This window comes from Plutella xylostella, chromosome 31 (genome assembly GCF_932276165.1).
Source record: "Plutella xylostella chromosome 31, ilPluXylo3.1, whole genome shotgun sequence".
NCBI lineage: Eukaryota > Metazoa > Arthropoda > Insecta > Lepidoptera > Plutellidae > Plutella > Plutella xylostella.
The window spans coordinates 2,994,414-3,019,935 of NC_064011.1; the positions used below are offsets into that span (position 1 = coordinate 2,994,414).

General features: G+C 36.5%; 1 protein-coding gene across 1 annotated transcript; it reads left to right on the forward strand.

The window, feature by feature from the left end:
- The first annotated feature begins 1,919 nt into the window (after positions 1-1,919).
- On the forward strand, positions 1,920-24,220 carry LOC105392634 (glycerol kinase). Its single transcript, XM_048632204.1, has 16 exons — positions 1,920-2,156; positions 8,022-8,104; positions 8,375-8,531; positions 10,111-10,212; positions 11,982-12,121; positions 12,776-12,853; positions 13,205-13,314; positions 13,721-13,826; positions 14,894-15,086; positions 15,599-15,696; positions 15,986-16,065; positions 16,371-16,451; positions 16,808-16,932; positions 17,933-18,070; positions 19,450-19,536; positions 21,880-24,220. Exons 1-16 carry the CDS (start codon positions 2,111-2,113, stop codon positions 21,975-21,977), a joined length of 1,722 nt encoding a protein of 573 aa, XP_048488161.1. The 5' UTR covers positions 1,920-2,110; the 3' UTR covers positions 21,978-24,220.
- Positions 24,221-25,522: the final 1,302 nt, after the last annotated feature.

Here is a 25,522-nt window from a genome sequence, read left to right on the forward strand (position 1 = left end):
CTTAGTCAATTATTATCAACAGATAAGTGCAATTGGTCATGAAGTTTTTCAGGGTGTTAGGAGTAGTATCCCGTTTGCTATAAAAAGGGTATTGCTTCAAAACCTATAACTTCATAAACATTGTGAAGAGGCAGTCAAAATCCTTTATGTCAAATTTTGATTTAAATAAAACATAGTTTAATTTTGTTGCTGGTAATATATCTGAAGGGGATAATACAATACAGTCATATTATACTTATGCACAAATGTTCCACTCGAGAGAGCCAGGTGCAGGTACTTACACCCCCCCAAAGAATACAATAGAATAGATATAATATAGGTATCTGAAGTTTCCATGTCTCATGCTTTTGACATTAATTAAAACAGTAGTCAGTTTATATGGAGGATTTTGCCCAGCAGTGGGACACTAAACAGGCTACATTAAAAATACCTACCTAGAAATCTGCTGATGGTATCCCTTTAAGCTTAGAACTGCTTTAAGACTGCCTGTTCACTGCAGTTAAGTACAAAAATTCACATGACATATCAATGTCCAAGGCCATGAATTAAAAATAATGTTTTTGTCAAAATTCTCTACTGTTTCTTTATGTATGTAGGTAAATACGACAGTACTAACTTCTTCCGGGTAAAATAGTTAAAGTCTTGGCAAGTGAAATTGCGTGTGTTAGTCATAAAACTTGGCACACGTTTTTCCGCAAAGCGAAAATAAGTGGCTTTCCTTTCATTGGTATAACAGCATAATATAGCACAACGAATTTTCAAAAGTCATAGAACTAAAGAACCCTCATTTATTCCTTTTCAATTTACTATGTCACTTTTGCTACACCCTGTATAGGTAACCCCCAAAATTGGGTGCCTCCTTTAGCCGTCATGAGCACTTCGTACGTATTCAGTGGGGTGAACATTTCTTTGCAGCTTACGGTACGTTACTACTTCGCTCGTTTTTCGTCAGTATAAACCCTCCTACGGGTGCAAATCAACGCCATAAATTGAGTATGCTCGGTCCTACTACCTAGTCTGTGTTACTGTCCTATGGTACCCCAGTGGTACAGAGGGCCTTTACAAGCGTGCGCCACGCCGCCGTTCTGTCCTCAGCAACTACTCTGGCCTCCGTCCAGCTCAGGCCTTGCGCTCACAGCTCATACTACTTACCTAGTCTGCTCGTATGAAAATACAGCATGATCCGATTCTGCTGTCTTGTGATTATGAGTAGTAGATGTCACTTTGTCTTGGGTAGTCCGTGTAACGCAGCAAGGCACTATAAAAGGTAGGCTATAAAGCACGAATATTTATTATCATGCTTATTTTCTCAAACGTTTCAATGGACGTTGCCGCATCGATGCACTTGCATGCTCATGATTTGAAAATAAGCGGTTTCAGAGATGGACGCGGACTAAAGACAGTCACTGACAAAAGTTAAACATTATATGAAATCTCCAACAAAAGGTAGAGGTATTAAAGGTTTTCCGGCTATTCGTCAGTATCTGACGAATAGCCTTTGATTATCGTATAGAATAGCAATTCACACTCAACCCGTAGACTCCTTTCTTTATCCCCTCCAAAGCAGCAATAAATAGGTAGGTAGGTACATGTATTTTGGAAATTACAATTTTTTTAAAATTATTGGCTTGGACTGCATTTATCTCGAAGCCTAAAGATAAAAGTGTAGTAAAAAATATTATTCGACTTTTTTTATGGCGACTATTATTCGACTATCCCATCGATTAAAAGTTATTCGGGATTCGGAATGATTTACGATTGTCTGAAACTGTCGATTTTTTTCAGACACTTTTGGCATCATGTGTGAGCGGGCACATAACATAATATGCGCCACTTAATTCATATAAGTACTACATAGTGACTACAATACAGAACTACGTCACCACACCAACATCACACAAAAAATGATGCCCTTTCATTCATGTGCTATATTTAAATGACCTGACGGTCTTTTGTTTTAGTCGCTACGGTTGCTTGATCGCTCGATTCATGAATCGAATAACATTTTGTTTAGATAATAGAATAGTGTTTTGTTAGTTTTTGTTTTTAATTAATTAAGGGCTGTATTTTTCCTTTCCTTGTTCAGTGCCAGAGGTGAAAAAGTTCCATTATGAATAATGTGAAAAGGATTTGGACAAATCGTAAAAGTATATTTGGTAAGTTAGATTTTAAGTTACATAACGTCGGATTATCTTAGATGTATATTAGAACGTTGTTCTATGCCTAGAACTTGAATTTGAATATAAATATTTACTCGTAGATAGTGCTAGTGGTAGTAAGCTAATAGGTCAGTTAGTTAAATACGATAAACTAATTGATTTTGTAATAAAACTTGAACCCGGAAAGTGGTATCATATTTATAAAAATCTAGTAATTTTTAGTAATGTTAGCGCTCTATAATTATTATTTTTATTGATTAAAGTATGATTAATGCCAAGCACCTACCTACATTTAATTTTTGTCTGTCTTAGCTTTTAACTTACTTCGTTTCTAATACTGAATTATTGAACGAAGTTCATTTATAAATGACTTTGACACCATTGCTTATTAAGATAAGTAGGTACGTAGTAAGTAATCTCCTAGTAACATAACCGTAGTAATCTAGTAATATGCTCACGACTGTAATCCCCGAAGCGGTAATCAGAGGTGACTCGCAAGCGAGCCACCCGCTTTTCGCTGTAAGTATATGATAGGTTGCGGGCCGTATCTCGGGCAGTATAATGTACTTAGGGTACACCTCTAGAATCTAGAATCTATGTAGGTTTCCTCACGATGTTTTCTTTCACCAGTGTGTTGATGAGTTGATACGACATTCGGTAGGCTCCATTCTTGCACCCCAAGGTGATGATTGAAGTAAGAAAATGGGCTAAGATCAGAGGAACACTATAAGGTCGACAACCTGAATATAAAAACAACAAACAACCCAAATATTACGTGGTTAATCGTCATTCAAGGATAATCAGCATATCGAAAACAACATTACCATACTTTTAGTTTCTTTTAATATACCTAACAGTTTAGCATGTGTGTGTAAAAAAACAGGTTGAGCATTAAAACCATACGTCATCGTCATCAGCTCTGATAATTACGTCTCATAGCGAACCTTTGTTACCATAGCGATAAGATCTATATTGTTGGTAATCCATTTGACTGATTATACTACGTCTATCGGCGGTCACACCTCTTTTGTCAGTTGACAAACGATTTTCGCGGGAAAGACGTGTTTTTTAATTTAAATTTTGCGGCGCGAAAAAGTTTTGGTTTTTTCTTTTTTTAGTAGTGGCCAGTGACTTTTTTCTAAAACGATGGATTTGATCGATGATGGTAGGTTTGGATTTTAATTTAAAATTAATAATAATTTTGTTTTTGGAAAAAAAAAATATGTCTTTTTACGAAATAAGGTGACCTTGTCCGCTTGTTGATACAAAAACAAAACATGTGAGTTAAAAAAACGACTTCGCATGCTATTTTCAGTCACGGTTTTTGAAAAAAAGATTAGATTTATGATATTATGTGTTATGTTGGAGTTTACATGACTTATGTATTGGTTCGTCTACTTACACTTTTTCCTTATTGCCTTTAAAAGGTTTTTCCCCAATACAATGTTGTTTATTTCTTGTAATTGTTAAACCAACTCAGTATTTAAAATAAACGTAGCTTAGCATTTAGTTATTATTTTATAAGAAGGTATTTAATATAAAATAGCAAATAAAAAACACACACACAAAAAAAACACAGACTCACGCCTTGTACCAATGTACTCCCTTGCGGGGTAGGCAGAGGTGCATTGCTGCACCCACTTTTCGCCAGAGTGTTATGTTGGTCCCAATGTAATAGGGGGCGGGCCTATTGCCATTTTACGGGCACATCCAAGACCCGAGAACAAATATCTGTGTTTAAACAAATATCTGCCCCAGCCGGGAATCGAACCCGGGACCTTCGGCTCAGTAGTCAGGGTCACTAACCACTACGCCATTCGGTCGTCTAGTGTAGTAAATAGATTAAATTATAATTTAATATTAATAACACTTTATTTTAATTACCTCCTCATATATTTTTTTAGATATATAGGTACTTTCTTACCTCAGTGTTTAAAATAGCATTAAGGTGTTAAAATAACTGAAACAAGATCCAAACTTTACAACGGGCACTATGAGAGCAGCACATAAAACAACCGGATTTCAGGGTTGCAAATTTCAGAATAAACTACTCTCAGGGAACCTAGTATATAAAAATCGTAGTTACATGTGTGCTTTTGCGATGTGGTATCTATTTATGTTTAAAACTAGCTGTTCCCGCGAGCTTCGTTTCGCCTTAAAAAGTTTTCCCGTGGGAATTCCGCGATAAAAAGTAGCCTTATTCTTTCTCAGGGTCTAGAACACCTGTATACCAAATTTCATTCAAATCCTTTTTGTAGTTTTGGCGTGAAAGAGTAACAGACAGACATACACAGTTACTTTCTTTAGGATGACTGGAGTATCGACATACTAAACTGACGCCGCTAACTCAGTCGGCGAAACAGTTTCCCTACTGCACTGGTACCGCAGCCAATAGGAGAGGCGGTGCTTTAGTCCTTATCATGATGGAACACGTATTATTGTGATAAACGAGATTATCTACGGCCATTTCACCTTGTACCACAACCTCAAAATAATGATAAGTTATTCGGCAGACTAGCCGGACATTGCCCTGAAGATAACATTCATTATACTATAGGTAGGTATATAATATTTTACTCTATATTCAGTCAATCGGAGTCGTAATAGTTTGCTCAGCACTCTGTAATTTCTTTTGTATGCTAGAGTGACATCCCTTTAGTGAAACCAACCTATTGATTTTTAATTACAAAAATAAAATTTTAATATAAACCTCGGTTCTACCTTTTTTGGCATAAGATTTATTTGCCTAATCTCGTATTGCATAGTAACGTTTGGTAAAAGTCTCGTTACGCCGAAAATCGTATGGCATAAATCTCGTTTAGTAAAAAGTTATTTCGCATAATTTTGTTTAGCCTAATAATGGTATGGCCTAATCTTGAATAGTCTAATAATGCCATGACATAGGTTATATAAAGTAATATAATATTCGGGCTTTAACTTGGATGTGGCGTCTTAGCGCAACTGGTTCCTTGTATGTAGGAAGTGGTAGGAAACGCTCCGCTTTGCTTTTGACGAAAATGTGCACCTAACACGCTCCTCCTCGCTTTGCTCGTCGTCGCACCTATCTTTAGGCTTCGATCCCATGGGATTTAATGGCGTTTGTAATAATTATAATGGTCATAACTTTCGATATTTTGATAATTCAATATCGTGATTTTCGGGATGTAGGAGAAAAATACCACAATTTGTTAATTTACAACATACTTAATATATTATTTATTAAGATAATATTAGGAGAAACAAGATTATTCCTATACGAACAATTTGAGCAAACGAGACTTACGTGTTCCAAGATTGTGCCAAAAGGGTTTTAGGCGAAACGAGCCTTATGCCACGTAAGACTTGGCAAAGTGATGATTCGACCAAAAAAGTTTAGACCTTACAAGTTATGCGAAACGAGTTTTGAGCAATAAAGATTAGGCGAGATGAGGGGAACCCATAAACCTCAGTTCTAAACGATCCATACTTAAAAATACTACGTTTGTATTCACGATACTCACGATTCGACTTATATGCCGATGAATGTGCAACAAAATGATATTAAATCGTGTAACCTAGTGCATTCTACCGCATTGTAACATGATACCTAATACTTGGTCTATTATTATGATGTGGCCTCACTCAGTCAATCAGAAAACATAACAGTATTAGGTATACCTAGTTAGGCACTTTTTATTTATATTTATTTATTTATTTATAAACGCTTTATTGTACACAAACAAACAATATACAAAACAGATTACAAATTTAAAACATATAGGACGTATACAAAGGCGGGCTTATTGCCAAAAAGCAATTTCTTCCAGCCAACCTACGACTGGGTGAAAGAGAAATAGAAAATTAAATCTTTTAACTAATTAAATTTGAAGTAGGTACAATTAACAAAAATAATAAAACCTAACTATTATTAAAGCAAACATGAGACAAAACTACAAATATAAATATAAATAATATCATAATAAATTATAAATATAAAATAGAACTGCATACATATATACTTTTAATTATTATACATATGCACTTTACTATACATATGCACTTTACTTCAGAAAGGCTTTATTTTATGAAAAACTAGAGTTTTCAGCGAGTCCGCCTTCCTTAAGATTTTCGGGATGAAAGTAAACTGCGTGTTTATACAGATTTCCCGCTACCGACAAGCAAATTTCATGAAAAGCCGTTTAGCAGTTTTTGTGTGAAAGAGTAAAAACATACTGACACTTTCCCTTTATGCAGGGTGTTCAAAAATAGCACAGTAAGCGAAAAGCCTTCTTCTTGACTCAGTGATTAATTCTACTCGTATGTTATACCTAAGTAATTTTCTTTTCTAAGATAAAAAAAATCCCGAGAAAAGAAGCCCTGACCACCGTCCTTTCTATAGCTTTTTAATTACTTATAATGCGTGTTATAAAAATACATAATATATCCGCGCGAGGCCATTATTATTCTGAGGCTATGCGTGTTTATTTCTGTAAGTGAGCGTAGTAAATTAATTGCTACACGAGCGTGGCTTCCTAGAGGGGTTATCCTGGTGACTCAGGGGGTCAATTGGTTGGATTTGTTTTCTAAACATTGTTTATATCGTTGATGCGCCGCAAAAATGGCGCCACCGAAGATTATTGCGTACTGAGTAATTATTATTATAGGCTATTACTAGGTAGGCATTAATGTTGAGTTGCAGAAAGGTTATGCTAATGTGGATGCCTTGGTTTGACAGTATACGGACTGAAAGAGACAGACATAGCTTTAATTCTGCAACTTGTCATAAGTCTAAATACGCAAAAAAACAACCGATTAAGTGCCTATTTCTCTCCATTCTCGGTTAGAGCATAACCAGAAAGTAGTGGTTAACTTTTGACACATCTGACATGAATTTTATATGGAGATGACGTTTAATTTATAAATCAATCCCTGTCGGTTAGATAACCAACAATGGACAAATTGGCACTAAATAATTTATGTGTGGGCTGCATTTTTCGCAAATTCAGGGTTGGTCTCTTGATAAAAGTCCCTTAGTATGACGTCTACTAATCTTCTACCTGGCAAAGGAAAGGTCACCGATGGATGAGGAATGCGAGTGCAGAGTATTGTGACTTTCCTTGGAAGAGGCCTATATCCGGCAGTGGAAGGCAATATTATCGTATGATGAGTAACCTACTGACATCCTGTAGATTTTATTAACCTAGTCAAAGATAAGATAAAGTTTATTCCAAGATTAGCACAAGTGATACAAGGTGTAGTTTAAGTAAAGATAATCTAGCAAGCATAAAATTATAAAAGATAAAAACATGTTATTTATATTGCCGGTAAGATTATGATTTAAATGGTGTGGAAAGATACTGTAGTAAAATATAATAATTAACTTATCTTAATTAATATAAATACTGGGACTTAACCACCTATTACTTAGGTAAATAGGTACAAGTACGAAAAGGCTAGGTGTTTTAAAATGAAGCACCTACAGGGCGTAACAAAACTATATCTATGTAGATACAGTTGTGGCGCTTATAATCAATCTTGTTTATTAATCACCAAATGCCCTCAAATATTCTTATAAGAAAAGTGTCTGATAACGACCGAATGATGTAGTGGTAAGTGACCCTGCTGTCTGCTATGCCGAATGTCCTGGGTTCGATTCCCGACCGGGGCAGATATTCACTGCTGAACGTAGGCCTCTCCCAAAGCTCGGGTATTGAGTGTTATATCTATCTATGTATCTGGTAGTTATAAATATATCAGCTGTCCGACATCCATATTACGGGCTCTGCCTAGTATAGGATTGTATGGCCGTGTGTGTCTGTGTTGCCACCACATAATTACTTATTTCTAAGTGTTAATTAATAGTGTAAATTGTTATTGTTTCAGGCACCGAGATGCCCGTGAGGGATGGCTCCAAGAAGTCCCTCATCGGAGTCATCGATGACGGGACCAAGACTGTCAGATTTGTGGTGAGTTCTGTTTCATAAATAATATACATACCAACTACCATCACACTTATCATTACATCAATCTTCTAAAATCATGCGAAGCTGAAAGAAAGCCTTGCACCTAGAACATACGTAAATTTTTAAGCGCGACTAAGGGCGAGGTCCTATTAGTGCGTTGCGTAGCGTTGCTGTCATGCATTTAAGGAACGTTTGGACGATCGTTCCTTTAGGACGACGTGTCACACTACGCGCCATAGAAGCTCCGCTCTAGAAAATCCTTTCATTCTCCAGATATACGAAGCGGAGAGATCCGAAGAGCTGGTCTCCGCACAGCTGGACAAGACTGAGTCGACGCCGCAGGAGGGCTGGGCGGAGCAGCCTCCGCTGCAGATCATGCAGCACGTGGCCGCCACCGCGCTCCAAGCCGTGCAGCAGCTGCAGGATAAGGGTAAGATCAAAGATGTACATCGCTACATTCACTTCGTAGGTAACTGTAAATGTGGCGCATTGGTTGGAGCTCCGCTTTAGGAGTGAAAGGGCGAGAGTTCGATCCCCACGTTGGTAACTACAATTTGTGTTTCTAAACCTAGTTTCTCATTTAATTAAACCTAGCAAAGCATGAATTTAATAATTTAGCCAATCACAGCGCCTCATTTCTTAGTTAACCTACGGTATAAGATTAGATTCCTAAATAAGAAACTGAGCGTTTAAACTGTGTTAAGACACTTAGGTTATAGTACACCTGGCGTCAGAATCCATCGGTTATAACGATGTAGACGGCTGCTAGAGCGGTCTGGCGGGTGGAGCAGCCCCCGCTGCAGATCATGCAGCACGTGGCCGCCACCGCGCGCCAAGCCGTGCAGCAGCTGCAGGATAAGGGTGAGATGCATACCGCCACATTCATAACATAGGTAACTGTAAAAGTGGCGCAGTGGGAGACGCGCCGCTTTGAGAGCTGGTGATCGAGTGTTCGATCCCCAGGTCGGTATCTTAAATTTGTGTTTTCAGAGCCATTTTCTAATTTAAACATGAACTCATTCGTTCGTTAGTTAATATGCGGTTAAAGATGACATTCTTAAATGAGAAACTGGGCGTTCATACAGTGTTAAGACACTTAAGATATACATCTGGTGTCTAAGATGGATATGAGCCTGTTTCTCAATTGCATTGAATGCTGTTGACCAGGTTTAATCAACCTAGTGAACAGCATTTTTTACTTAACTGGGCGTTTAAACACACTAAGGATATAGAACACCTGGCGTTAGAAACCATTGGGTATAATGCTGTAGATGGCTGCTAGAGCATATTAAACCTAGCTAAGCTTGAATCTAATATCACAGCCCCTCATTTGTTAGTTAATCTGCGGTTTAACATGACATTCTTACATGACAAACTGGACGTACATAAGACACTTAGGATATGCACCTGGTGTCTAAGATGGTTAAGAACCAGTTTCTCAATTGCATTGAACGCTGTTCACCAGGTTTAATCAACCTAGTGAACAGCATTTTTTACTTAATGGGTTACATTCTTAAATAAGAAACTGGGCGTAACACACTTAGGATATAGGACATCTGGTGTCAGAATCCACTGGGTAATGCTGTAGATAGCTGCTAGAGCGGTCTGGCGGAGACCGCTAGATTTAGTTTCTATGACACTGCCTCTGTGGTGTATTCGGAGATGGGCAGCTTCAAGATCTAAAGGTGGAGAGTTCGATCATCGGGTCGGAGACATATACCTGAGAATATAATGCTGCATTATTAGCATAGCCTTAGGCAGTGCCTCATTCAGTAGTAAATTTTTTGCAAGTGAGAAACTAAGCATAAATATTGTTTCCCAATGTTGACCCATAGTTAATTCTAAGCCACCTTTGTTTTTAAGAAAGTTAATTAGAATGACGATTTCTGTCACCTTGTAACGATATTAAGTTAATTTATGGGACATTCTGTGATAGAACACCTGGTGTTCGAAAAGTAAAATAATTTATATCTTCATTATTAACAATATCAAATTTTCCATCTTTTCAGGATACACAAAAGAAGACATAGTAGCTCTAGGCATCACCAACCAAAGGGAGACCACGATAGCATGGGACAAAGTCACGGGGGAACCACTGCATCCTGCTATAGGTAAATAATTCATTATTATTAAAAATACCTCAAAGTCTGGTTTTATGGAACAATTCTTAAAGAATAAGATGGGAAAGTGCTCTATCAAAAGTACCTACCACAATTAGAACTGCAGGTCAAAGTAAACTTGAAATAAGGGCTTAAATAGTACCAAAAAAATTTATACACTTTGTTGAAAAAACATGTACCTGAGTCATCAAAGCTTGAAATAAATAAGGGTACAATTTAAATCATCACCAAAAAAAATAATTGTACGCTAATACACTGCACCAAAAAAAATAATTAAAACCAAATTAATTAAATCAACTCCAAAATCGAAACCGCAAAAAAAAACGTTTACGTTCCAAAATAAATAAACACGCCTCCAAATAATTGGCAAGTTTACAATAGAAAATCTTTTTCGTCGCCAAAACGGATAAATCATCACCAAATTATGCTATACTAAAATATAAACATTGACACCAAAACTAAGTGTTCAATTTTTTTTGTTATATCACCACATTATCCTACCCAAAAACAATATAAAATATAGTATAAAGCTAATCGATTTACCTGTTAATTTTAATATGTAGGCATTTACGGCTTTAAGAGTGGTGCGGCATGAATTTTGAATTTGCGCGATGCCTGTGGACGCAATGTATTGATGTCTAGTACATCGACCTCAATATATCGCGGCAAATTCACCCCTTCTGGACAAGGTCAAATTTGAGCGGCGCCATCCCCCCGCGCCCGCATACTCATATACATACATTTACCTATCATCATCATGATCATCAGCCAATAATCATCCACTGCTGGACATAGGCCTCTCCCAAGGAGCGCCACAACACTCGGTCCTCGGCCTTCCTCATCCAACCACAACCCGCCTAAGGTCGTCAGTCCAGCGGGCAGGAGGGCGTCCCACGCTGCGTTTGCCTGTTCGAGGTCTCTACTCGAGAACTCGTCTACCCCAACAGTTATCGGTTCTTTGGCAGATATGACCAGCCCACTGCCATTTCAGCTTGCATATTTTGACAGCTATGTCAATAACCTTAGTCCTCTGACAGATAACCTCATTTCTGATACGATCCATCAGATAAACCCCAAGCACCAAGTACTTAACTATAATAAATTGTATTTCATTCCTTATTTCTATATAATTTATTGGCATGGCAAAATTCAAACCCTCGGCCACACGAATGGGAGTCGAGATGGCGTAACGGATAGATTTTACTAGGCACATACTAATTATTTAATTAATTCATAAAGCAATTTAAAAAGTGACTTTGTTTTGGGATAAGCTATTTATTATTTGGTATAAACTAAATTTTAATATTTACTTTTACTTTTTTTGGTTAGAAAGGATTATTAAAATGATACTGATAAAAGAATATATTGGTTACATCTATATAGCGATGATATACTTTATTTGGTTTGAAATAAATTTTAATGGTGTCAATATAGTTTTACAGTATGCAGTAAAAAATAATTTGGTTCATTTCAAAAATATTTTGGGAAGCATGATTTGGTGATGATTTATCCGTTTTGGCGGAGATTTCGAATTTATTGGCGGCAGTATCATATAATTTCTGGTGGAGGTTTAAATACAAGCCAATAAATAACACTTCAGTGTTTCGAATAAAGTACAAACACATTCATTAGCTCACGACTGTAATCCCCGAAGGGGCAGTCACAAGGTGACTCGCCATAAAGCCACCCGCTTTTAGCTGCCATTTGTGCGAGCCGTATGTTTTTCAAATAACATAACATGAAATATTATCCCATTCCAGCGTGGAACGACATCCGCACAGACAGCACAGTCGACGCCATATTGGCTAAGGTCCCCGACCGGAACAAGAACTACCTGAAGTCGGTCGCCGGCCTGCCCATCAGCCCCTACTTCAGCGCGCTCAAGATGCGGTGGTTGAAGGTCAGTTCATGTTTGAAGTGGGCATGGGCAAATTAGATTAACAATATACGAACTAGATAGAGTGTCATATACAAAAACAGTCGTTAAGTCTAGTGAGGACTTAAGGCAGCTTGAAAACATCTAACAGTCGGGTCTGCTCACTTACCCGGCAACTCTCTCAAAACTAGCTTGCTTGTGTTGGGGTCCATTAGCCCTACTTCAGCGCGCTCAAGTTGAGGTGGCTGAAGGTGAGTTGGTGTTAGAAGTTGTTACCTTAGATTTAGATTAACAATATACAAACATGGAGGAACGATGGATTCATCATCATCAGCCTTATAGCGGTCCACTGCTGTACGTAGGCCTCTTCCAAAGCACTCCACTGGATGCTATATATAGCTTTCCACAATACAAGGCAGACGGAGTGTCAGTGCAAAAGAAACAAGTCTCGACTAATAACACCCAATTTCTACCACTGAGCTCTTATTTTGAATTAGTTCGGTTATAAGATCACCTTATTTATAGGTTCAATGCTTGTCATTAGGTTGAACTTAAATCTCTGGTGGAAAGGCACCCTTATATTTCGGTAAACGAATGAAAGAGCCAAATAATGTAGTTTTTACTTATCTTTTATGATGAATATTATTTATTTTCGTGTTTTTTTCACTATCTTTTCAGGATAATGTAAAAGCAGTCCGGAAAGCGAGTAGGGATCGGCGGTTACTATTCGGCACTGTTGACTCTTGGATAGTTTGGGTAAGTTTAGCAATATCTTCCAGACATTAATTAAAAACTTCGGTTAGTTCAATATTATCATCTTCATTTTATTGAATAAATATTGATATAAGTAATATTACAGTTTTCATGTACCTAAAAAGTGTATGCAGAACTTGTTTAGGTATCTGAGTTTTCTTGTAATAAAACCTAGATAGATATTCTTTAAGATAAAGTTAAAGAACTCATACTATGCACAAAAGGCGGTCATATCGCTTAAAGTGATTTCTTCCAGACAACCTTCTGATGTTATTATTTTCCACTCTATATATCACAGTCATCGCAACATCTCTCTCTCACTTACTATATTTATGTGTTAATTTTAAATTTCAGAATTTAACCGGCGGCCCCAACGGCGGTCTCCACGTGACAGACGCAACGAATGCTTCTAGAACACTCCTAATGAACTTGGAGACACTGAACTGGGACCCTATGCTGTGTAGGTAAGACCTAGTTTACATTGGCGAGCTTGAGATTATCTATGTGACTGTAAAAAGCTTAAAACTTAAATAGGTTTCCGTCCTTGAATAGTTAAACTTTTTTTTATCATAATAATGATGGCATTAAAATCAAAATAACGATTCTCACATATAAAGGGAGACTCAGGAGTTCTTTCTGAGCAACTTTAGTTCTTTGTTACCTACTTTCATGGACATCCTGTAGAGTTTTGCCTTGCCTCACTGACCTAGCATAAGGTCAGCCTATATCCTTACTTCACTTATCCAGGTTTCAGTATCTATTATGGTTCTTTACTTTAGCCAAGTTAGGTTTTGATACACTCATTTTACTGTTACTGCTTTTTGCAGTAGCAACACGCTTGGTTATAAATATATTTCGCTAATATTTCAGGTTATTCGGCATCCACCGAGATTCCTTACCCCAAATCCGGAGCAGTTCAGAAGTATATGGGGTAGTCAAAGATGGATCTGTGTTGGACGGCATACAGATTTGTGGGGTGAGGACTCATTTTATATCTAACCGCTGCATGGGTCTGTTATCGACATAGATAAACGTCACTATATCAGGATTCGCCATAAATACGACGTTGCAATTGGTGAAACTGAGTGTGAATTGTGAGTTTATCGACAGTGATGCCGGAACCGTGTAGCGGAATCAGCTTTTCGGATTGAAAATAAGCCTATAGATAAATAAAGAAAACAAACTTTCCCATATGTCATTCACATTTTTTTTTACATATTTTCACATTTTTGTAACTGTACTTCTACATTCCAAACAACATTAGACTAAAGGCGTAATGATACCAATAGTACCTAATACTTAATTTTGTGTATCGACCAATTCAGTAGAGATAAGCCTACACTAGAGCAAGAACCTTAGCATTTTGCTGAGTTCATGCCTTTTTGACTCCTGGAAACTCCTTTTTAGGGTTCCGTAGCCAAAATGGCAAAAACGGAACCCTTATAGTTTCGTCATGTCCGTCTGTCCGTCTGTCCGTCTGTCCGTCTGTCACAGCCGATTTACTCGGAAACTATAAGTACTACAGTGATGAAATTTGATGGGAATATGTGTTGTATGAACCGCTACAAAAATATGACACTAAATAGTAAAAAAAAGAATTGGGGGTGGGGCCCCCCATACATGTAACTGAGGGATGAAATTTTTTTTTTTCGATGTACATACCCGTGTGGGGTATCAATGGAAAGGTCTTTTAAAATGATATAAAGTTTTCTAAAAAACATTTTTCTTAAAGTGAACGGTTTTTGAGATATCAGCTCTCAAAGTCGTAAAAAGTATGTCCCCCCCCCTCTATTTTTATAACTACGGGGTATAAAATTCTAAAAAAAATAGAGGTGATGCATGCTAATTAACTCTTTCAACGATTTTTGGTTTGATCAAAGTATCTCTTATAGTTTTTGAGATAGGTTGATTTAACTGTAATTTTGCTGCTACGGAACCCTTTGTGCGCGAGCCCGACTCGCACTTGGCCGGTTTTTTATATTTATCCCTATTTTTATGTGTCTACTAAATATTAGTTTTTTTTACTATGACTTACTTTTACAGATACTAGGCAACCAGCAAGCGGCACTAGTTGGTCAGAACTGCCTGAAAGCCGGTCAAGCTAAGAACACATACAGAAGCGGGTGTTTCCTACTGTACAACACCGGCGCTAAGCGAGTACAGTCGACGCACGGGCTGATCACCACTGTTGCTTACAAGATGGGGCCTGATACACCCGCTGTTTACGCTTTGGAAGGTAATTTATAGATTAACCTTTAATCGGTCATGATTCATGATTAATCATATTTTTTATGGGAGACATTTTATTTAATCCCTTAACAATAAATATGGAAATATACTTCGCTTTACGGGTCTGATTTTTTTGTTTTTTATACATACATACATTTTTCTGAGAACATGAATAAGAGACGTAACAACTCAACTTTATATGCATCCGGCTCACCCTGGACAGTCAGCGACTATTCTGACTGGCTAATCTATTAGCACGAGTAATCTTTCACTAGACTAAAGTCACTAAAGTCTGTTTTTTTATCTCATACTAAATTAATTCTGAACGCTTCATCAACAGTCGATTGTTCCGCCAATAGAACGATACGTTACTTAAACGCGTGACAATCGACTGTTGATGAACCTTTCAGAATTTTTCAATTTAGTAGGTATCTGAGATTAATAAACAGACATTAGATTTCACTAACATGCTAGGTAAAAGTCTGGTTATTTTAACCTTATTTATTATTTTATTTCCAGGTTCTATAGCGGTAGCGGGTGGTGCAATGAAATTCCTTAGAGACAACCTGAAACTAATAAAGGACATAACTCAAGATACGGAGCATTTGGGAGGGCAGGTAAATCATTTAAAATGTTTTACCAAATGCAATTTTAGTACTCCTTCCTGAAATCGCAAACCATAGAGTATTCAGCTTCCGTTTAAAATTATTATAGTGAAAAATTACATTGCTTCGCGGGCCTATACATATGTTTATTATGTAAGTATTTCATATTCTGGTTCTATAATAAGTATATATAAATTATGTATTTTAACGCAACACAGTAGTGGCTAGTCAAGAGTCTGTGAAACAATGTTGGTATTTTAGATTTTATTCCCTTCTAATAAAGTTTACTCAATTGTTTCAGGTATTCTCCACTGGTGATGTGTATTTTGTGCCAGCGTTCAGTGGTTTATACGCACCGTATTGGAGGAAAGACGCTAGGGGGTAAGGGAATTTGAACTTCATTCTTGCTACTTAGAGTAAAAAACTACTATACAATACTAAAATAAAAAACTTTAAGTAGTATAGTATGCATGAAACTAAGAAGATTTATAACGTGGCGCCTCTAGCAGAACGTTCGTTTACACAAATTGCCTAACAACCAACAGAGTTTCCCTTTCCACTTTTGTACAATACCACTATTTCAAAACCCTGTAGCACTCGTCAACCCCAATGGTCATCTGTATAAACTTTACTAAAAAGTTTATTACGCAATATTCCTAACTAAAATCATTATACTTTTGTTTCAGTATAATCTGTGGCCTCACGGCGTTCACGAAGAAACATCACATAGTCAGAGCAGCGCTAGAAGCGGTCTGCTTCCAAACCAGGTATACTATTACTTAGTATAAATACTGAAAACGTATTATGATAATCGATAGTTCAGGACAATTTACACAAATGTTTTCTATATCCTGTCTATTATGCAATATTATGTATCAAATTTTGAAAATTCGCGAATTAAATAATTTGTTTTCCATAGAAACTCTGTTGGCACCCGTAGTCACTTATTTCTTCTTCTCTTTCTGCTAACTCCTAACTATACCACTTTCTGTAATCACACAGTGATTACCTCTTGTAAATCCTTATTTACACTCACTACGTTCTAGCACCAAACCACTTCGCACACAAAACAACCACATTCCTTCCCTAAGCCAACTAACTAACAACCCCCAACCCCCTGCAGAGACATCCTAGAAGCGATGAACAAGGACTGCGGGGTGCCCCTAGCCAAACTACACGTGGACGGCAACATGACCAGCAACGAGCTACTGATGCAACTGCAGGCTGATTTGATCGGGATACCTGTGTGTGAGTATTTCAAGACCAAAATTAACCAAATCGATTCAGCCGTTCTAAAAACATCATACATCACGATCCATCACGTCCCCACTGCTGGGGCACGGGTCTCCTTCCAATGAAGGAAGGGTTTAGGCCTAGTCCACCACGCTGCCCTAGTGCGGGTTGGTGGACACAAGCAAGCTAGTTCTGAGAGAGTTGTCGGGTAAGTGGGCAGCCCGACTGCTAGAGGCTGCGGGGTGCAACATGACCAGCAACGAGCTACTGATGCAGCTGCAGGCTGATTTGATTGGGATACCTGTTTGTGAGTGGATTTAGGTTTTTACTAAAGAGAAAAAATATCTGGGATAACATAGACCAATAATACATTAAGGAGGCAGCCTGACAATGGAAGGGTATGCCTGCAAAGCCAATCATAAACATGAAATGAACTGCTTATGGTTATATTAAACCGATTGCATGTTGGCAAACAAAATATGAAAAAAAAAAAGTTTTTACTAGCAGTAGTCTAAATTATTCTAAATATTTATAAGCTCAATTTCAGTTATTAATGAAAATTTGCAAAAAACTAGGATTTTGTCGTTAAACCGACTAAAGTCTATTCTTTTATCTCAGACACTAAATTGACATGTGCAAATGTCAAATTGAATAAAATCTGGTAGAAAATTTTCACAACTTGTCATTTGCACTTGTCAATTTAATGTTTAATCTGAGATTAAAGAATAGACTTTAGTGTTTCCATTCACCTATTCATAAAACATATATGTGTCCTATTACACCTCGTTGAGTGTGCGTTACAGCGTGACAACACAGTGACGCAATGCATCGTGTGCTTCTGCACTTACCGTGTAGCCCCATTACTGCGATGGGTCGCTGCGTTGTTATCCCGGGTCTTGTCATAAAAAAATACGATGAAAAACTGCACCGTACAACAGCAATGTGGCACCCACAAGGCTCATACTTATTCCCTCAGTCATTTCAAATAACTAACCAACAATTTTCCCTTCCCCAGTGCGAGCGAACGCATGGGACATGACGGCTCTAGGCGCGGCCATGGCGGCGGGCAATGCGGCGGGAGTGTGGAGCTGCGCCGACTGGCAACACCGCGCCACGCACAGCCACACCTTCCTACCGACTACTACTGATGACGGTGAGTGCAGTCAGATAGATAGATAGGTTATTTATTTACTTAACAACAGATACACAGGTAACACAGCAGGCTCGGGGATTGGAGGAGAAAAGGGTGTTTTAGTGTAGATTGCGCTCTAGAAGTCTAGATTATAACAAAGGATGACTGGCAACACCGCGCCACGCACAGCCACACCTTCCTGCCGACTACCACCGATGACGGTCAGTCAGGGTCGAAACACCAGTGTTTTAAAGGAGTTTTAGATATTAATAAATTTGATTAGATAAATGGCGCTCTAGATTAAAGCAAAAGATCGCTACGCTCTTTAAAACGCACACAAACTGCAATCTTTAGAACGAAAATGATAAATTACTATGTGACGCATCGACTGGCAACACCGCGCCACGCACAGCCACACCTTCCTGCCGACTACTACTGATGACGGTGAGTCAGGGTCGAAGGACCGGGGATTGGGGGGGGGAAAGGGGTCTCGAAAGAATCCTTTATAAATAGCGCTTTAGATTAAAGCAAAAGAGGGCTTTAATATAGCTCTATTTTGCTTTAAAACACAAACAAACTGCAATCTTTAGAACGAAAAGTTCAGTATACATTGCGCTCTAGATTAGCGCTCTTTCAGTCATTTAGACGCTAAATTTTGCAAAATTACATAGCGCCAACTGGCAACACCGCGCCACGCACAGCCACACCTTCCTGCTGACTACCACCGATGACGGTCAGTTTTGTCAGGCCCGAAGGACCATCAATTGGATAGGGAAAAAGGTGTTCGAAATTAGTTTTAGTGTAGATTGCTCTCTAGAAGTCAAAAATAACAAAAGATGACTGACAACACCGCGCCACGCACAGCCACACCTTCCTGCCCACCACCACCGATGACGGTGAGTCAGGGCCGAAGGACCAGGGATTGGAGGGGGAAAAGCGCTCTTGATTAAAGCAAAAAGCGCGCTAAACGGACGCCATTTTGAAAGATGGCGCCAGTTTAGGTCTCTTTCCGTCCAAATCGGAAACTTTTTGCGCTGTAGATTAAAGCAAAAAGAAAGATGGGAGAAAATAGCGCTATTTTGCTTTAAAACACATTCAAAATGTCACTTTTAATGGTGTCGGTTTGATTGTAGCTTGATTCAGCATAAATTGCGCTCTAGATTAAAACAAAACGCTCATGTTATGGCGTCAGTTTAGTAACTGACACCATCTTGAAAGATAGCTTGGTTCAGTATAAATAGCGCTCTAGATTTAAGCAAGCGCGCTAAACTGACACCATCTTGAAAGATGGCGCCCAGACGGTGAAAATTTGGAGAAAGTGGATTATTTCATATGTTAGAACTATTATGTTTTTATTAACTAATCTTATCGCAATCTAACAATCGCCATTTTGTCCACAGATCGCGACGCTCGCTACACGAAATGGAAGATGGCGGTACAGCGGTCTCTGGGGTGGGCCACCACCAAGAAATCCATCACCATGACAGGTCAGAACAAACGAAAAGCTAGCGTCATTGACAGCTTATGCTCCTCTAAACAGAGCATAGACTTGCAAGCCGGGTCCATAGACGCCGGAGAAAATTACTCAGAAGAATTACTAAAGTATTCCGCGCGAAAGTTCTCAGTATTCGTACCGCTAAAGTTAAAAAAGAAAGAGCACACTATTCTAGATGATGCCGAGTTTTTTATGAGCAAAAAAGAGTGCGATTATGGTATGTGCAGTTGTTGCCATGTGGAGAAAGTTTTGCCCAAAAATTGGGAGTCGATCGAGGAAATTATTGAAAATGACCCGGAGATTATTTTCGATGAGGATGACAACCCTATATTGGTCGAGCAAAGGAGGGGTAGTCAGGCGAATGTGGACCTTGACTCGTTAGGCTCAGGGTCCACTATAATGGGCAGTGGAATCAATTTGAGGAAGCGGATGCATCTAGAAAAATTGCCAGCGCTTTTTAAGTCCATTTGTGATAAATTCTCGGGATCTACATCGAATTAAAAGTATAAAGAAACGTAGTTTATTCAGATTATCTTTAAATATTGAGTGTGGTCACAGGGTATGTCGATGCCACGTTGTTTTGAACTTTGAACTTTAACCCATAAGGACGAATAACTACCAAAGATAAATTTCATCTATTCAGTTTAATATAGAGATCTTAAAAGTATTGAATCTTCAGTTAAAAGTCGAATATTAAAAGCTACTTTGATTCGGGATTAACCCATGGTTAGGTCACGAATGGCAAGCACTAATCTCAAGAAAATACATACGGTATATTATCTTGTCGAAGCAAAAGAATGATCTATGGATTTCCTCAGCATAGAGTCCTGAAGTATTAACAGATACTCAATAAAAAAGCAATCGAGGTTTATATTCAATTATTTAAACTTATCCACGGTTTAAATGGGATATATTTAAAACAAATGAGGCATATATTATTTCTTAAATATATTTAAAAAAATAGTTTTTTGAGTCTTGCGACGATGATTATAATGAAGTATGGATCAAGTATTATAGTCGTTAGATATTTTATATTATTACGGTTTTTGTTAATTATTTACATAGTTCCTTATACTAGTTAAGTGTATCAAAATATATGTAAAAAAAATGTTACCATAAAACATTTGGGCTGTTACTTAAAACAACTTTGTTCGGTTAAATTTATTAGTACTTATAGTTTGTTTTTATCATACGGTGTTGTACAACTTTTACTAATAATACGATAAGACTGTTTTAACACAAGTATTGGATTAAAGTATTATTTAGTTTCAATCTGTCTTTAATTTATGTTTCTTAATTTTTCCGTTGCATGTTACCTATTTATATTTTGTAATATGCTTGTTAAACTCTTCCTGGCAATTTCTCATTACATCATAGTATTTTTTTAAAACCATAAGCAAACATGAATTTAAGGTTAAAACATAATATTTAATTAAGTACTTAAGTAACTTAATCATCATAATGGGCCAATCATCGTCCACTGCTGGGCATACTAAGGCGTAGATACAAATAGGTACTACATAAATAACTTAGGAAAGATTTTTTTTAGATCCTGTTTCAAAATGTCTGGATAAAGTCTACCTGTGGAATAAAATACAAGCTGTCACTGTCTAAGGGCTGATTTTTCAATAGGCAGATAAGTGTTATCTGAGGAATACAATTGTAGCTGTCACTGTCTAATACAAACATTCAGTTGCGACAGCATCAGATATATCAGCTCTAAAACATAATTACAGAAAGTGTACATGTACATATTTTATCCCACGTGTAGCCATCGTCCAGACAATGTGAAACAGACAGACCCTAACCCTCAAAATTGAGTATTACGATCGAAACTTGCGAACAGTCTTGTAAATTGACGGTTCAATCAAATCGAGGCCCAGTTCTAGGTCCTAAGTTAATTATTTAAAAAATACACTACGCTCTTGATTCAACAGTGGTTACTGAATTTGCTGAATCAGTAAGTCTGACAAAGAAAATTATGTTTAAATGTTTGTACCTACTTAAATCCAAAATAATATCAGATGCACATTATTAACACATAACATAATTCATCACTCATTTTATCTTGTATCATTAAAATCCATTTACTACTTCCTTATTGTCTAATCTTAAAACTATCGAAAGAAATAATATGAAAACGGCGGCAATTACCTAAGGACGGAAAATACATACCTGCGATTAGAGTGAAAGAGCGAGATAGCACGCGAGCGTCCGCCATTTTGATAAACTTTCTTTATCCGTGCGCGTTATAGCGATAAATTCAACATTAGACAATAAAATCGTGCTTTTTTGAATTGCGTAAAATATTTTTCTTTTTATTCTTTTTTTTCAGAGGAAAGATACAAACTGCTTGCTTCAATCCCCGCCACATTGTACGTTATTGGAAGCTTTACTATGCTGGTCGCGTCAAACATACTCAAGAGTAGTTGATAAGTGGAAAATAGAAATATAAATAAACATTATAGACAAATAATAATTGAGGAGAATTAGTGGTGATTTAAACTACTTTTTAATGGAGTGTTGTCAAAACTAACCGTATTTGAAATGTCATTTTCCAGTAATTAAGGGCTGATTTTTCAATAGCCAGATAAAAGTTACCTGTGGAATAATTCTGATGCTGTCGCGTCTGAATGTTTGTATTAGACAGTGACAGTGGCAATTTTATTCGCCAGATAACACTTATCTGACTGTTGAAAAATCTGCCCTAAATGTGCGTTTTGATAGCTCTGCATTTAAATTTAGTTGCTTCTTTGATTTGGAGATAGGATTGCCAATTGTTTTTTTACGATTAAGAGTTCTGTCTTAGATGAGGTAATAATATTATAAATATATGCCTTATATCCCTATTACCCAAGTTAAAAGACAGCTATTAAATTTGTTTGGAAACAACCTTGCATTTAGGTTAGTATGGCATTTAATTATCAACTCAAAGTCTCATACATGGTACAAATATCTGCATGCAATGATTTTTCCAACCAGTTTTCCAATTTTGACTATCCATCAGTTTAACAATATCCCAAGTAACGATTAATATTGTACATAATCAAATCTAGAATAGACACATAAGAACTAAATAGGTAGGTGCATCAGAAGTTTCGAAAAAAAATGCTCGAACTAGGTAAATCAAATCATAGAAGTACCGATTAAAGGTAACCGTCCACCTATTGGTTTTGTACGTATCGGACTAAACGGATTTTCATAAAGGCATCGACAATGCCGATGAAGTGGACGCACTTGTATTAATTTCTATAACAAATACTTAATGCTATGCGTCCGTTGCGTACGATACCAAAAGGTAGACGCTTAGCTTATTTATATTGTTGTTACTTAGTTGTAGACTGTTGTAAGCATTGCTAGTCGATCATTTTAGTATGTAGGTCAACTATTTACCACGCCGGTATAAGCTATAAGATGGCAACATTGTTATATATTCCTCTTAACATTGATATAATGCATTTGTCGTTTGAACATTTACTGTAAATATTTTAATAAGTAGGTATTCCAGGGTGTTGCAAAATTGGTAAAAGTATGCAAAAAGGGAGTAACTCCGAGGGTCATTCTAAAAATCATGCTGTATATATCAGTTTCTTTTTGAAATTTGTTAAAAAAAATCACATCATAGTATGACGAACAAATTTTCTAAGGGGATACAATTCTTTTTTTCGCGAAATTACAAATGTTGTAGAGCAAAAGTTACTCAGAATGATATCCAGAGTCAGCCACCTTTCGGCTAGTAAACTCTTTTTGCAACAACCTGTATTTCTGCCCAATTTCCGAGGGCATAAATATGTATATAGCTAATGGGCAAAATAAATATAGACAGACTAAATTTTTTTTATTAACTTAATTTATCTTGAGCAAAATAGGCATCTAATTGGGGTTCAAATTTATAGCATATGAGTTGCATATGAGACATAATAACATAATTACAATCATTTATATTATTATGTGCTCTTAAATTTATAAGCAAAAATGACTTTGTTACTGGGTATTAATTTGTAATTACATTATGCATAGGAAGTTAATTTATTAAAATAGTAATTACCTACTGCACTATAACTCAATCATTCCTGTTATTATTTAGTAGAATTTGTTTTTGATATTTAATATTGCATTTTGGTGTGTTGTGTGTATGGTGCCTTCTTTGACATGACATTTTTTTATCATAGCTTGTTAAGTTTTAACTTATTTTGTAAAACATCCTGACATTTGTTATTTTTTTAATTTATTCCTCAAAGTGATTATACTTATACATTAATAAAAGTAACTACTGTAGCATGAACATTTATGAGTATATGATTAAATTTTTATTACTATTAAAGGTTGTGTTACGGTTTTTTGTAGGTATAATATAATATACAGTATAATATAGTATACAGGCTGGGTAAACGCATCAAAATACAATATTGCTATGAAAAGTTCATTTCAACATTCCTTGGAGAATGGTGATCAGAACCATTTGATTTACATCCTGTATATTATATTATACCTACTACATGCTTACCTATTAAAGGTAGTTATAAAATCTTCGTACTTACGTTTTTGTGGCATAATTATTTACATAATATTATCGAGGTCAGTTCAAAAACTTTTGAGCATCTAATTGTTGAAATCGATTTATTTATAAGATAATTTTCGATGCATTCAAAAAATATACAAATCCATTTTTTTTATTCTGAGTTTTTTATTGCCTCTTCAAACCTTCCAAATTAGATAGGTACATACCTACATTAATAAGAAACTCAAAATGGTTAAGTACCTCAGAACTAGATGAAAAGGAAGGTAACTACTTAAGTACCTACCTTTCTAGGCTGATCATATAAGACAAGTAAGCTATATTGCGATTGACGACAATATATGATAGAGAAATAACACAAACGAATCAAAATCAACATTTATTTTAAGGAAAACAATGAGATCAAAGTAAGTATATTTTCTATTTATAGTAAGACCACGTATAAAGACTAAAATACACGACTGAGTGATTTTCATAAGAATCAAAATAACAGTCTATCTTAGTACAATCTTCCACAGAGATATCTGACCACCCCTTATTAATACAAGTGTTTATTTGAATTACTTGTATGTATAAGTTGGTATCAGAATCAAGTTTAAACAAGCCTTTTTCTGTACCTATGTTTGGCTAGAATGTTTATAAACTGGTAGGTGGCGCTTCACAGCTGAATGAAGTAACTAATCGTGAATTGAATTACGAAGTGGTGGTCAGATATCTATTTAGCCGAATGTAACTACTTAAAAGTCTCGAAAATTAAGAAACGAATTAACGAATAGAACCTACAATGTTTTCATGATCAGCGTGGCTCATACGAAGAACATAGGGTAAGTATACATTTATTACACATTATAATTATAATTAAATCACATTTATAACAACAGCCTTTTTATTTTTCAGTAATATTACATGGCACATTATACTGATCAAATATCCCCCCTAGACTACAAATTAGAACCTACTGATTTAGAACCGGATTTAGTCCAAAGCTTTTATACAAATCAGTAAGTACCTACAAACTATTTTGTAATTAAATACAAGCTTTTATGGGAAAATTAAGCTTTGTATGGACTGGGCGACTTATGATATCGAACCGAGGTAACTATGTAAATTCTCATATGACAGAATACATTATTTTCTGACAATACATAATAAGGTAGGAATTTAACTTTTAAAAAGACAAACGATAACTGGCGAGTAACATTAGACGAAAAATGTCTAAGTAGGTAGATAAGTACTTAAAGTTATAAATTATAATATTGGTAAAGGATTATTCTATGAACATTTAAAATTTTGTGCTTATGAATTACCTACTGTAACATTACTTATCTATAGGTAAGTACATAAAATAGTATTAATCAGTCTTTTTCGATAATGGTAAAGGAACTGGTGTGACTTAGGTAATATTGTAACAAAATATTTTTTGACAGCCTGTAAGTATTAAAGCAAATAAATATTAGAC

What these genes read in the sequence shown, in the direction of transcription:
- LOC105392634 (XM_048632204.1), top strand. Translation starts at nt 2,111, where the DNA reads ATGAATAATGTGAAAAGGATTTGGACAAATCGTAAAAGTATATTTG. An exon ending in ACCACTGCATCCTGCTATAG is followed by an intron (nt 10,213 to 11,981) that starts GTAAATAATTCA and finishes ATCCCATTCCAG; the next exon opens with CGTGGAACGACATCCGCACA. An exon ending in TCAAGATGCGGTGGTTGAAG is followed by an intron (nt 12,122 to 12,775) that starts GTCAGTTCATGT and finishes CTATCTTTTCAG; the next exon opens with GATAATGTAAAAGCAGTCCG.